Source organism: Fundulus heteroclitus, chromosome 2 (assembly GCF_011125445.2).
Source record: "Fundulus heteroclitus isolate FHET01 chromosome 2, MU-UCD_Fhet_4.1, whole genome shotgun sequence".
Taxonomy (NCBI): domain Eukaryota; kingdom Metazoa; phylum Chordata; class Actinopteri; order Cyprinodontiformes; family Fundulidae; genus Fundulus; species Fundulus heteroclitus.
In genome coordinates this window covers 13,195,163-13,208,314 of record NC_046362.1, presented here as the reverse complement: position 1 = coordinate 13,208,314, position 13,152 = coordinate 13,195,163, and the positions used below count along the sequence as shown (strand labels likewise).

Genomic DNA, 13,152 nt, shown 5'->3' with positions numbered 1-13,152 from the left:
GGTGCAGAGACGATATCAAATGAATGCTTGAGGGTGCAGTCGCTCCAAAACAGTGTTTTACTATCATTAAAATAATACAAAGTTTTATGGTGTTGACATTTTTAATTGGCTTTAGCCTATTACATTAGCAATTAGTAGATTATGACCCAAATACCAAAGACGAAAAGTAAAAAGGATAAACTCTTCTGCACTCTGTGCAGTCTTTCTGTTCTCTGCTGAAAGTCTTGCTCTCTCTCACTCTCTCACAGCCTGAATGAACTGTGGACATGTCTGTAAGTTTCTCAACACCAAACATCATCTCTAAAACTTCTTCCCTCAGTAGCTGCATCCACATCAAAGACCGATGTTGTCGATGGGACCTGGTAATAAGTCGAGTGTGTACTAACGCTTGAAAAAAGATTGGATTTCTGAACTTCTAAAGACTCGATCATCCCACAGTGTGTGCTGGGATTTAAGCAGCTGATGTCAGGCTACAAGAGCAGATAGCCTGAGTAATTAACCAGATAATATCGGCTACTTGTGTTTCTTTATAATGACTAGAACAGCAAAAATTAATAATATTCTGCATAATAGGCTTGTTTGTTTGGAAAATACAGACTTTGAAAGTATTTAAATCTTAATAGTCAAATAGCAAGCAATAAATGTAATAGATACACATCTTATAGAATATAATTTTTGCAGCAGCATGATTAATTGTTGCTTTTCTGTTTCAAATAAAAGCAACTAGACCATTTTTTACTTTTTTCTTTTAAATGTTTGTGCTTATACAGTTGTGGTATTTGTACTACAGGTTATCATACCTTGAGAATTTCATATCAGCCAGTGCCTACCTGAAAAACATCTCAGTATTGTAAATGTCTAACAGGATTAATTGAGAGTTGAGGCCAAGACCAAAGTGTCAGTTTCTCTGTTCTCAATTCCTTTGTGGGGCTGAGTGTAGAAATATCAACCCTGCTTAAAAAAAAAAAACAACCTGCTAATGAAATGCAGGGCTCTAGCTTCCATCCTCCACCACACTCCCTCTCACTAAAATCCTATTCTCCTCCACTACAGGGTGACTCATGTGATAAAGAAAAGTTGATATTGAGGTAGGGGGGAAAAGATCAGACCCTCCCAACATTTCTAATGCAATCCTCTTCTTCCTGCAGTAAATAATGAAACCTGTCAGGACTAGAATTCTTGTTAGTTTAAAGGAAATAGGGAACGATAAGAACTGGGTACAATTTTCAAAGCTGAATTTAGAATAAAAATAAAACGACAAAAACAAAAAAACAGAAAACTACAGAAAACTGAACATATGACAGAGACTTGCAGAGATGTTTCTCTGCTCTACTGGTTGCATTATCACCCCAGCCTTGAACAACCACATGCGAGCGGAGTCTCTAAACGGTTTTGATGCGCCTAATAAAGCAAGAAAAGACACCAACCTTCCCACTCTGACCCCCCCCCCCCCACCAAAAACCCCTCACCCACCCCCACCATTGGAGGGTCTCCAACTAACGGGATTACCCCTGATTGTCTTATCAAGACTGATAAACTCAGGTGTCAGTCACAAACTCCATATGGCACAGTGTGCCTCAGATGTGTGTCAGCACACTAAAATTTAATCAAAAGAGAATTTGATAGAATCAAGATTGCCTCATCTAATGAAATGCAAATGTGGGTGCATTAGTCAGTTGGGCACGGAGCAGGCAGAAGCCCATCTTAAATCATTAGACTGACACTAACTTCAGAGGTAGCCAGATTAAGCGTCTTTGAGAAAGAGATGAAAAGTACTTACAAAGATGAGAAAATTGAAGACAAACATGAGGTACTTGATGCAGCTGAGACAGTCCCCCTCCATGGTTGTCCCCCGAGCTGAAGCCTCTCCCTGCCCCTGAAAGATAAAGGCAGAAAATATGCCGCATAAATCCTGTTGCATGCTGACAGCGTTCCCATTTTCCTGCATATTGGATGGTTATTAGGTTCATGGTGAGCAATAATGCTGTGCGTGGACTTGCTCACATTTTTATGAGTCCTGCCAAAGCCAGAACACTAACAAATAATGGACTATTAGCTGGTTTGCTTTAATTTCAGATCATAATGTTCCCTCCTAAAGTGTTCTTTAACAGATTTAATCTTTAAACGGTCTCTGAAGAAATGAAACTCTTTGGCAACAGAGTTAACCGATATCATGATACCTATCTTATCTGAGAACATAAAATAAATTAAGCTTTAAAATGAATTTTCAGAGTCAGATGGCCGACTTCCCTATCAGCACTCTGCAGCTCTTGACATATGGTGTTCTTCGATTATCTGGAGCTGATCTATCTCGGAGAGTTTTAAGGACATAATTCCTGACTGAGTCTCCTTGTGCATTAACAAAACGGAGGTGGCCTTTACCTCAGACCATCTTTTTGTTAATGTAATGAAAGGCAGGAGCTCTTTTGCACCCGACAGCTAACCCTCCGTCTGACATAAACACACTTTACTTGATGAAGGTCTGTCCTCAAAGCACTCCTAGATAATGAAGAACATCTCGACTGCATTAGGGGACGACGTGTGGTGTCTGTGTGCCAGACCCTGCACACATACATAAAGTCAGCTGCTAACTTCCTACAAGGGCTGAACCATTTAAAATGGCTTGGAATTGAAAATAATGTGATGTTCACGTAATCAATGTTGTAACAGAAAAAGTCAATTGACCTTTGGAAATTGTACATTTGTTTTTGGATTTTAAGACAGCACCCCGTTTTAAAAAGCACCACCTTGAGTGGGAAGACCAGATGTTCCCAATTTCAGGGGACAGTCTCCGTTTTGGACGACCTGTCCCCAGCAAGCGCTGCGGGTCGACCAAATCTGTTAGTATGTATTGCATTAAGTACCAAAAAAATGTAGTTATTGAACGTAAGAACCTATCATAGGACTTGACGTTGAGAACGATTTTGTGCTCTACCTTAGCTAATTTAGCAACAGCAATAATGCTAAAATCAAACTTGCTAGCAAGCTAGCCTCTTTGCCCTAAGTCATTGATTGAAAGGTGTAGTTGTGGATGGCGGGGGAAAACTCAAAATGCAACCTTTTGATAATAGATTTATAAATTCTGTTGCCAGTTTCAGCGAGACTTGCGACAGTGCTAATGCTAATGCAGAACTTGCTAGTATGCTGAGCTTCCTCACCCCGAGACATTTTGTTGCCACTGTGTGGCACATTTTTGTTGTTGTCAAGAATTATCCTTAAATGTTAGAATAAATGTAAGAAGCCTGTAACCAGAAGTGTCTAATTTAGGAATAGAATGAATACTAAATTAAAGCTTGCAAGCAAGCTGCGTGTTCTTGTCAATGAACAACAAATCTTAATCTGTTGTTATCAGGAAAAAGGTTTAAATTACACCTTGTTGAAATGAGAAATGTTATCACAATTACAGCCATATTTTATGCCTTAATCAAAAAAAGAGTAGTATTTTTTGTTTTTGTTTTTTACATAGGACCAAAATAAGAGCAAAATTACCTTAATTATTCAGAAATCATTTAAGTGATAACATTTTAAAAAAAATTGTTGAATTGCATCTTTTAGCAACAGCAATACTGATTAAAACACACCAAATTAAAATTGATGCAAATTGTTACACTATTTTTATTACTTATATTCCAACAGTTAACTTTACAAGTGTAGTTTGGAATTGCTCATCTTATTTTCCCACAACCCATCTAATATCTCCAGTCTGTCACACATCTGGACTGTAAGCCCATCATTTTAGCACCTGGATTCTTTTACAGCACATTCCTGCTGTTGCAAAAACACCAAGCAGTTCACGGAGTTTGTCCTGCTGAAATAAACAAGTTATATTTGAAGGGGTTGTTGTCCATATAACAGAACAGTTTGCTCCAAACATTGTATGTGTCAGTCAGCATTAATTGTGTATTCTCATCTGAGCGAGTTGGCCACCCTGTGTGCACTAATGCCCCCGTCACACCCACCCCACCATCACAAGATGCTGGCTTTTGATCTGTGCTCTCTGTCCATCCCCAATTAAGCCTAAAGAATGCAGTACCCATGACATTCACATCTGGTTTACAATATTCAAATGAGTCCAAAGGAAGCAGCAGTTTCTCTGCAGATTGTTTATAAATGTTTCTTCCTTCAAATTGTAGAGGTTCAAATTTGCTTTCTGCAGAAGAACTGATGATTATTGTTCGCTGATAGTGATTTCAGAAGTTTTTTTAAAGTGATGTCTACCCGAGTGTGGTTCAAAGGTCTGTTCTTGATACAGTTTCATTCTGAGAAAACTTATCCAAGAACTGTTAAAGTATTTGCCCAGATGACATTGTTCCACAGAGTGCTGGTCATCTGACTTGTCGTCTTGAGCGTTATCTCCTTTGCCTAATCAGGTTAGTGACCTTAAACAAGTAAATTTAATTAATGTTGGACTGGAATGTTAGCAGCTCAGGAGTTTATAATCTGCCCGATAAAAAACTACAAGTTATTCCTTTTGAAGAGTGCTATTGTTGAAGTTTTTCATGACTTTGGCCTGCTATGAACTCCGATAGCACTTGAGTCAATACTGTAGAAACTTGTATCATGGTTGCAATAAAGGGACCATTCTGAGGGAACACACTGATTAACACCATTATATAAAATTCCTGAACACAGTCACAAAAATTAATAAAATTATCATAAACATAATTTGAAGCAAAGACTCTGAGTTCTAAACTGCAGCTTTTCTAACTTCCTGCTGCATTTAGCTGTGCTGCAGTGATACCACTAGCTTGAATGTAACAGTGCTAATGTTACCACTAGATTTGTTAACATCCCTTTATATGATTTTTTTTAATTTGTGGTTACTTGTATAAAGTTACAAGGAGCTGTGGGGTTAAGTTGCTTTAATCTTCGGTCACCACAGGGGTAGCGCTAGCTTCCAGAGCCTCCCAGTTCCAGCACTAATGTTTAGAGTTAAATATATTGCATGAAAATACCAACAATTAGTTCCTTTTCTGTTAGGATGTGCATTTTAAACAACAAATACATCTATGTTCAAAATAGATTTCTGTGTCTGAAGGGATAAAAAAAAAGTATTTTTGGACCAACATTTTCAAAATTAGATGAACCAATATTTTACCTCCACCAGTGAAGGAATTGTCCACGGATTTCTATGCAAATACTGGAGTACAAACAATCTGTGCCGCAGCTATAATTGCAGTGACATTTAGGGAACATAATTTGTCAGAAACTAACCGACTCTGCTTTGTACGTTCTCCTAATCTGTTGTTTCATTGGGGTAGCAGTGTTTGAGACTTGATAACAAGCAGATGAAATAGCTTTGAGAAGGAGTTGTTATAGATTCAATAACCACACACTTGAAGCCTCTAAACAGAAGAACGGGTGTTTAAATGCAGATATCCAAGTGATACAATCTCACAATAATCAGCCAGTCTTTCCACGTCTTAATGTACTCCACTGGGTTTTCTCTCATCAACTCTGGGGCAGCCCTGACACCTGGGTTAAGAGCAATGCCTGGTCTGATTTATGTCCATTTCAGAAGCAGCTCTGCTGTTACTCAAATTTGATTTCAGTTGTAATCTTTCACCTTAACACTACACCGAAATGGACTTTTGTGGTGAAAAGAAAACCCCCAAAATATTTGTCAAACATCTGTCTCAAATCGCCCACTGATGGAGTTTTCCTACAACAGAGAATTAAAATTGCATGAATAATTAAGCAGAACAAAAGCCTTATCTATGTCTGATCTCTTCTTCTTTTAACATCACATGCTTGCATTGGTTTGTTTTTAACTTGACGTCTAATCTTGATGTGTTTTGAGCTACAGAGAAAGCTTTTTTTTGTCTCACTTGTTGGGCTGTGTAAGTTGCCGTGACAATCAAATTGAACCAATCTAAGATACTGAGACTCTCTTTGTCTGGTTGGGGATGATTTAACATATAATGAGAACTATTACTCTCCTCAGTACTCAAAGGGAGGATTATTTTTTCCCATGCTCCTTTCGTCCCATGACCGAGGAAACTGATTTAGAGTGATGGTTAAATACTTTCTGTAAATCATAATGATATGCTTAGGTATTGATTACCCTCAGAGTGGTACTCTGAGAGCTACCAACCACCTCATTGCCTGAGATGGGTTTTAATTAACTCCATCCTTTTCTAGATCTAGCTGAAAGACCTAATGAGGTCACAGTAGGTTTTAATTGAGATCTGCATAAATTACTGTGTTGCAGAAAAGCTGGGGAAATGGTGCGTTCTGTCAATCCCTGGGCCTTAACAGTGCAAAATGTTTTTTTGTTTTTTTTCCACAGCAGGGGATGAGGAGACAGGCTGCTGGAAAACCTCTCAAGGCATAGCTCAGTTTTTATAACCACAAACAAAATGTCTGATCTCTTTTCCAGCCTCACCCTTTCTCTCTCTGCACTTCCATCTCAGGGTCAGCCCAACTGTCAGATGTGGGGGCAGTTCTCTTCTGTGCATTGAAATTTATTGCTTAAGATTGCTTTTACTGTATTTGCCTAGCAAAGCTCCCAGTACAAGGTGGAAACCAACACCGTATAAATCAAACTGCCACAGGGAAAGTGCAGAGTAAACAAACCGGCCGTTCCCATGACTCCCATAAGACAGCAGACCCTCATCGATCACAATCCAGCCCTTAGAGATCGGACAACTAAGTCTTGGAATAATCTGCAGATTCTGTTATCTGGAAAAAGATTTCCACAGTTTACACCGCAGGAATCGCAGCCTTGCAACAACAAACAAAGATTGCGTGTGCTGCTTAGCAAAACGCTTGAATTTGTGTTTATATAGACTGACAAAATCCAGATATTATAATTAACCATTACACAGAGCAGGAAGAAATGCTGTGCTGATGAGATTAGAGAAGTGTTTTCTTAGAGAGAAATACTGCATGTCATTGATGTGACAATTTAACTGCAGCCATTGCCCTGAGGTATCCTGTAAAAGCCAGCTCAATTTGCATCAACCTCTTCTTCTGGTGCTGGCATCATTAAACGCCGTGCAGCTCGAAGGATCCTTTTGTTTACTCTTGGAGATCCCCGGCAATGTTGGGCTGTAGACCTTGTATTGTGGGTGTTTGATAGCGGATTAATGAGAACCGAGAACCCAAATCAACTTTATGATACCAACAGAAGCTGGTGCTCTGTAATGAGGACAAACCCATTCGACCTACATTCTTCCCAGTGGGAGCATTTTGAAGCATTGCTCAGAGCATTTTTCCATGCCTATCTTGCCTATCTAGCAAGAACAGCGTTTTCCTTGAATCCACAAGATCGACAATTATGGTTGTGCCTTTTTGTTCTAACAAAAATGACACAACGAAGACAAAGACAATGAAAACATGATTGAAATATAGCCACCAACTATCCTGAAAATTCTCAGATGGACGCAGTTAGAGATGCACAAAAGATTATCTGGTTGGCTGAAAAATGTTTAAATGGCTAAGACTTATGGCTAGATTTCTACTAGATGGCTATTTTAACTGGATATTTGTTTCAAAGTCAAAACATTTTTATGTTTAAAACTGGACATTTGTTACAAGTCTAAACAAATAACCTTTTTAAATAGAGATTAATTACTACTATTACAAAAAAATTAGAAAAAAAAATCTCAAACATTAAACACAGATGGTTCCCAACTCAGAATCTCTGGATTACAATTCAAGTGCTTTAATAATTGCTTTTATTGACATGGAAGCCATCTGAATGTCACCTCTGTTTGTAACGAGGAAGGGTCTTTGTGCCTTGTTTACATCTACCATTACAGAAATAATGTTTTATTAGCTCATCATATTTACCCATTTCCTATCAGTTTTTTGCACTTAGATACACAAAAGTGATCTTTTTTCCTGCATATTTATAAAAGTTACACGGCAATGATCACAACTTAAAAAGGATGAAATGAGTTTATAATACTAATTTATAGAAGGCTGCAAATGAGTTTTGGTTTAATTTTTATAACATCTTTTCACTTTTCAAAGTCCTTTTTGCTTGTGGATATTACAAATGTTTAACTGTAAATCAAAGATTAACCCACTTTTAGACCAGACACTCTTGGTTGGTCTAAACCTAGACATAATATGTAGGTCTAAATTATGGCCACGAATAGATGTGTTGACATGTAACATCCAGACTAAAATCAGGTCTATTGCTCATTGATAAGATACCAAAAGAGCTGGTTTATTAGAGTAAAGTTGCTCTGTTTTCTTGTATTGAGCTTTCAGCCATTGTCTGCCATGAAATATGCAAGATTTGGAAATGTTGGCACTCTTTAAGGAAACTCTGGCCTTAGGTAAGATTCAACATTCTGGAGGGCAATGTTTCTTAAACTCTTTACACCAAGTACCAACTGGATAAACACTATGTTTTCCAAACATCACTGTACTGCCAACATTTTAAAACAGTAATACAACAGGAATTTAAGAAAAGTTCTTGTCCATAGGTCTTTTTTTTATTAGCCCTTTATATTTCCAGGAAAGAAATCCTGCAAGATTATTAATCTCTCTTTTACAGGGATGTCCTGGCCAAGATAAGAAGCACCACAGCGTGCAAGGTGCAAACAAACCATTACATTTACAAAGTAAAACTAACAGTATTATTAGATTATTTACAATGCCTACAAGATATCAAGCAATAAAACATAAAAATACTACACTTAAATGTCCCAGTGATACTGCAAGATGTGACAAATGTACTTATTGGTTGAAGGATGCAGATAGAAAGTGCTTATCCTCCTATGATACAGTATGTTGCTACAGCGTTTAATTATAGAAAGTACAGAAAAAGACAGTGTTAGTTGTTGCATTGCTAACAATAATTATCAATAATAACCAACTGGTATCTGAACGTGGAGCTGGAACATGGCTCAGCGGAGTTTGTCATTTGCAGATCCAAGTATAAAACTTTAATGAAGCACAGTAGTTAGAGTCTCACAAATAATTAATACCAAAATTTCTTCAAAGTACCATCAAATGCAGCCCAAGTACCATGAATGGATGAATGGTACTTGCACCATAGTTTGAGATCCATGGATTTAGGGAATACACATGAATACTAAGGTTTGTATATAGTAATGTTAGCCATAGTAATTGTGCCAATTGATAACAAAAGATGCTTAACACACTTTAAAACTACAAATATTTATTTCAGTTTAAAAACAGTAAATCTCTGTTTTACAGTGAGATTAGTCACTGTAAAACAGAGCAGGAAACCTAGAAAAAAAGATGTGAACAGCTCTTAATGAGAAATCACACTCAGCTTGCAGGTCAAAGCTTTAAAAAAAAAAACTGGAATTAAGGAAATGGTTGCAAGGCTCTGATCTGTGCATTTCTTGGTACAATTAGTGAGATTAATCCATGTGCCTCTGCTCCACTAGCCACCCCCTGGATAAATGGATTACATTGACAAGGACGCCCTGTCTGCACCCACGACCGACCACATGACCAGCCAGCCTACTCCATCTTGAACACGGGCCTGCATAACAGATAATCATTAACAATGAAACCCTCTTGAAATTGTAAGGGGTAAAACTTGACCTGCTTTAATGTCATTGACCCTCTAAATGATCACCTGTAATTGAACCCTGGGGACAGCCCACTAGTCCCAGGCCCCCCCGACGTGGCTGGAGCAGGTGCGGGACACTCTAATGTATGTGCATACCCTCAGATAATGATACGGAGGGACCGCACACATGCTGCATCACCCCTTTATCTCAATTAAAAACCCATTTTCCTACGTCTCCATGACTTCCTAAATCAGCCACAGCAAGTAAACACCCCAAATCCTCTAGCAATGAACAGGGTCCCCTTGAGGCATAGCATGTCCCTTAATGAACCTCCAATTAGGAGAGAATGAGCCCTGAGCTGTGCTGTCACACTGAAGAGCTTTGAAGTGCACTGAATCTAAAGCAGCTATAGCTCCGTGTGCTTTCAGAGGGCACACAACTTTCAGACAACAAGGAACGGCGGCAGAGAGAAAGCGAGCACCTCAAAGCCGACCCACGTCAGAGAGTTTGTGAGTGAGGGAAGATGCTCATACGGGTTAGGGCGATGGCTTTGGCTTTCACATAAGGAAATAAAAAAGTTTTCCAAGCACAACCATGCTGACAGAGATGAAGCTAAATAATTATCCACTGGCACGGCATGAGTGGTTGAACGATGGAGTTTCAATTACTTCATTTCTACTCAGACAATGAAACTTCTAAGTTTCAAGCTGTAATGAGCAGAATAGTACCCCTGAAGTCGAAGTTCCAAAAGCGTAGGAATCTCACACACCTCGATTTATTATAGCTGCCTTGCAATTATGGCTCCAGGTGAATTCACCGACTTGCTAATTCTTTCTCTCATTGTGTATCTACAGCTTGTCATCTCACCCTATCCTTCTTCAATTTTATTTTTTCACCAGTAAGTAAAATCCTCAACTACAGTAGAGCAGAGAGATCACAAACTGAAATAAAATATGGAGGAGAGAACTTGGGATTTCCCATATCAAAAGCAAGCGCCTTAAACCACTAAGCTACAGAGAGATCGCAGGTTTTCAACTGCGGTAGAAATATCCTAATGGTAAAAGTGCAATATTGTTGAAATAGAAATTATATATTTTTCCAAATTTGCTCCCCCTTTTAAAAACATAATTAGGCTCCCATAAATGCATACTAAGTACCACCAGAGGTACCTGCTCCATAGCTTAAAAACCCTTAGGGTCAGGGTGTTCAGGAATCTGCTAAGATTTATGACAGCTTCTAATGCAGGGTAAAAGCTAAGGTGGACACACTTCAATAGTTCATTCTCTGGCAAACGTTCACTAATGAGTCTTGTTACAGTATGCATAATATAGGAGTAGGGAACCTAATTGGCTATAATGAATTAGCTCCAATTCACCAGGCCATCTATTATTTAATAAGATTGCCCCTGTAAGAGCTGTGAATCTAAATGCAGCATCTGAGCGGCATACTCCCCTTCCATTCGCTTGGGAATGACGTTATATAAACCCTAAGGGCTGAAGTCCTCTGACCAGGCAGCTGATGCGCTCCTGAATAACAGGCTGATTAACCAGAGAGCACACCCAGAACGAACAAATGCACAGTCAGAAACAGAAGGGCCATGTGAAGTCAACATCACCGCAGGCCGCATTCCTGACATCCCAACTGGGCACACATCCAGCTGTTAGTTCAGGGCAGGCTGCTGTTAAGACTCCCAGCAGTAAATCGATTCGCCGGCTCCTTAGATTAGAAAAATGGGGTGAATGGGAAAGGGATTGATTTCTTCTTGATATTTAACATAAGTAGTTGATTTGTGGGGTAAACAAACAGATTTTTTTTCTGTCTGTACTGAACATGTGGTTGTGATCCTCACTCTTATCTTACCAGAGACTTTTATTCAATTGCTTCAGCGCCTCTATGCGGGTGAGTGAAGATACAAACTGGCTGTAAGAGAGAAGGATCAATAACAGGACCATACGCCTGGTCGTTGATGCATCGATCCCCTGGAGTTCCAGCTCACAGTCAGCGGTCGGTGCTGCAGTGAGAGCATGCAGTAGCAGTACACCGTGAACACATTAACACTTCAACTTTTTAAGGCTTTTCTTGGGAATGATGACACATGATCTAAGGGGATTTCCACAAGATCGGGTTTTGATTCAAGTCAAAACGAACTGTTTCATAATAATACAACATGGGAATTATTTCTCTGCAGTCCTGTTTATTTTTCTGCCCAATTCTGCTATCAAAGACTTATTGTTTGAGTTCATGTTAGTATGCGTCTTTACCCTAGCCTTCTCATATTAGCCTCTAAATTCATTACTTAAAGAGTAACTCACCCCCAAATCAACTTTTCTTTAGCTAATAAACTGTATACATGGATGTTTTATAGTGACGTCTACATATCCCGGTCATTATTGTTGAAATCCTCCTTTTGTGTCTAAAACCATCTGTTAGGTGCCCCCCTAATGCTGAATAGGTGTCAGTATTGGTATAGGCTCAAAAAGATATTGTGACGTCACTCAGAAAAACTCATGTCGGTAGCTCTGCCGCTGTGGGGTATAAAAGCTCCGTCTCGTACCTGTAGCAAGTTGGAGTTGGAATAGTGAGCTTTGCCAGCTTTCTATCAATTTTGTGGTTATTGATTTATCAGCTTAGCATTCAGTTAGTTTAATTAGCATTTTTTTTACCTTATTCTAGTGGGCCAGACCACGCCCAGCCCTCACCCCCCCCCCCCCCCCCCCCCCCCCCCCCCCCCCCCCCCCCCGCACCTTCCTTGGTCCGCTGGGCACCGCTTCCTTTAGGTACATTTTTTAAATATTAGATGTAGGGGAAGTAGAACTTAGGTACGGGGTGAGTTACCCTTTAAAAGCATTTGAAACTTTTACTTTACCACATTCAAAACCTAAGTTATTGGGGTTTAAAAAGAACAGCAGTGATACATGATAGATTGTGGAAATCCTTTACATTATAACAAAAGGTATGTTCTTTGGTTCAGTGGTACTATTCTACTGCAATGTACTTTCCGCTGTAATGTTTTTTTCCCTTATGTTCTGTTCATGTACAGCACTTCGACTGAAATGTGCTATATGAATAAACTTGCCTTGCCTTGGCTGCTAACGCAAATACTGAATCCGCCAATCCCACGGCAGTAACAAAATTAATTTAGGAATTTAGTCTTAAAGGAGCTATAAGTAAGATATTTTCTATAAGATTAACCTAAATAATTTTCCTTTCTCACCTGGGATAAAAGTAACATTCCCTATAAACAATCGGTCCTCTCCATATTCAAGTTTTTTCTCCTTTCAAACCGAGAGGTACGGTCCGGAACTACTTCGGTTGAGAGTGTAGCCCATGTTTATTTCCTGGTTCCTGAGCCAATCATATGAGAGTTCCCAGAGTTCCCAATGGAAAGTGCAGCATTTGGTATTTTATCTTGTCAAATGAGCAGCAGCCTGCAAACATGGAAGCCAGAGAAGCAGACCAGAAATAAAACAGGATACAATATCATATACCTGTCCTGTGTGAGTAAACATTCAGTGGGGTTTCACAGCAACAACGCACCGTTGTGCAAATGGCTGGTCTCCGTGAAAGGTGTATGTGTTGTTTGGACTGTAACCACTAAGTGTCTTTGTTACTTATAGCTCCTTTAAACAAGACAAACCGAGCATCTGAATGG

General features: G+C 39.2%; 1 protein-coding gene across 1 annotated transcript in view; it reads right to left on the bottom strand.

Annotated features, from left to right (window-relative positions):
• tspan18b (tetraspanin 18b) overlaps positions 1 to 13,152 on the bottom strand; it is a 59,596-nt gene that overhangs the window by 6,319 nt on the left and 40,125 nt on the right. The window contains exon 3 of the mRNA XM_012880429.3: positions 1,781 to 1,876. Within this exon, the coding sequence (XP_012735883.2) occupies positions 1,781 to 1,876 (96 nt within the window). The remainder of the gene's footprint in view (positions 1 to 1,780; positions 1,877 to 13,152) is intronic.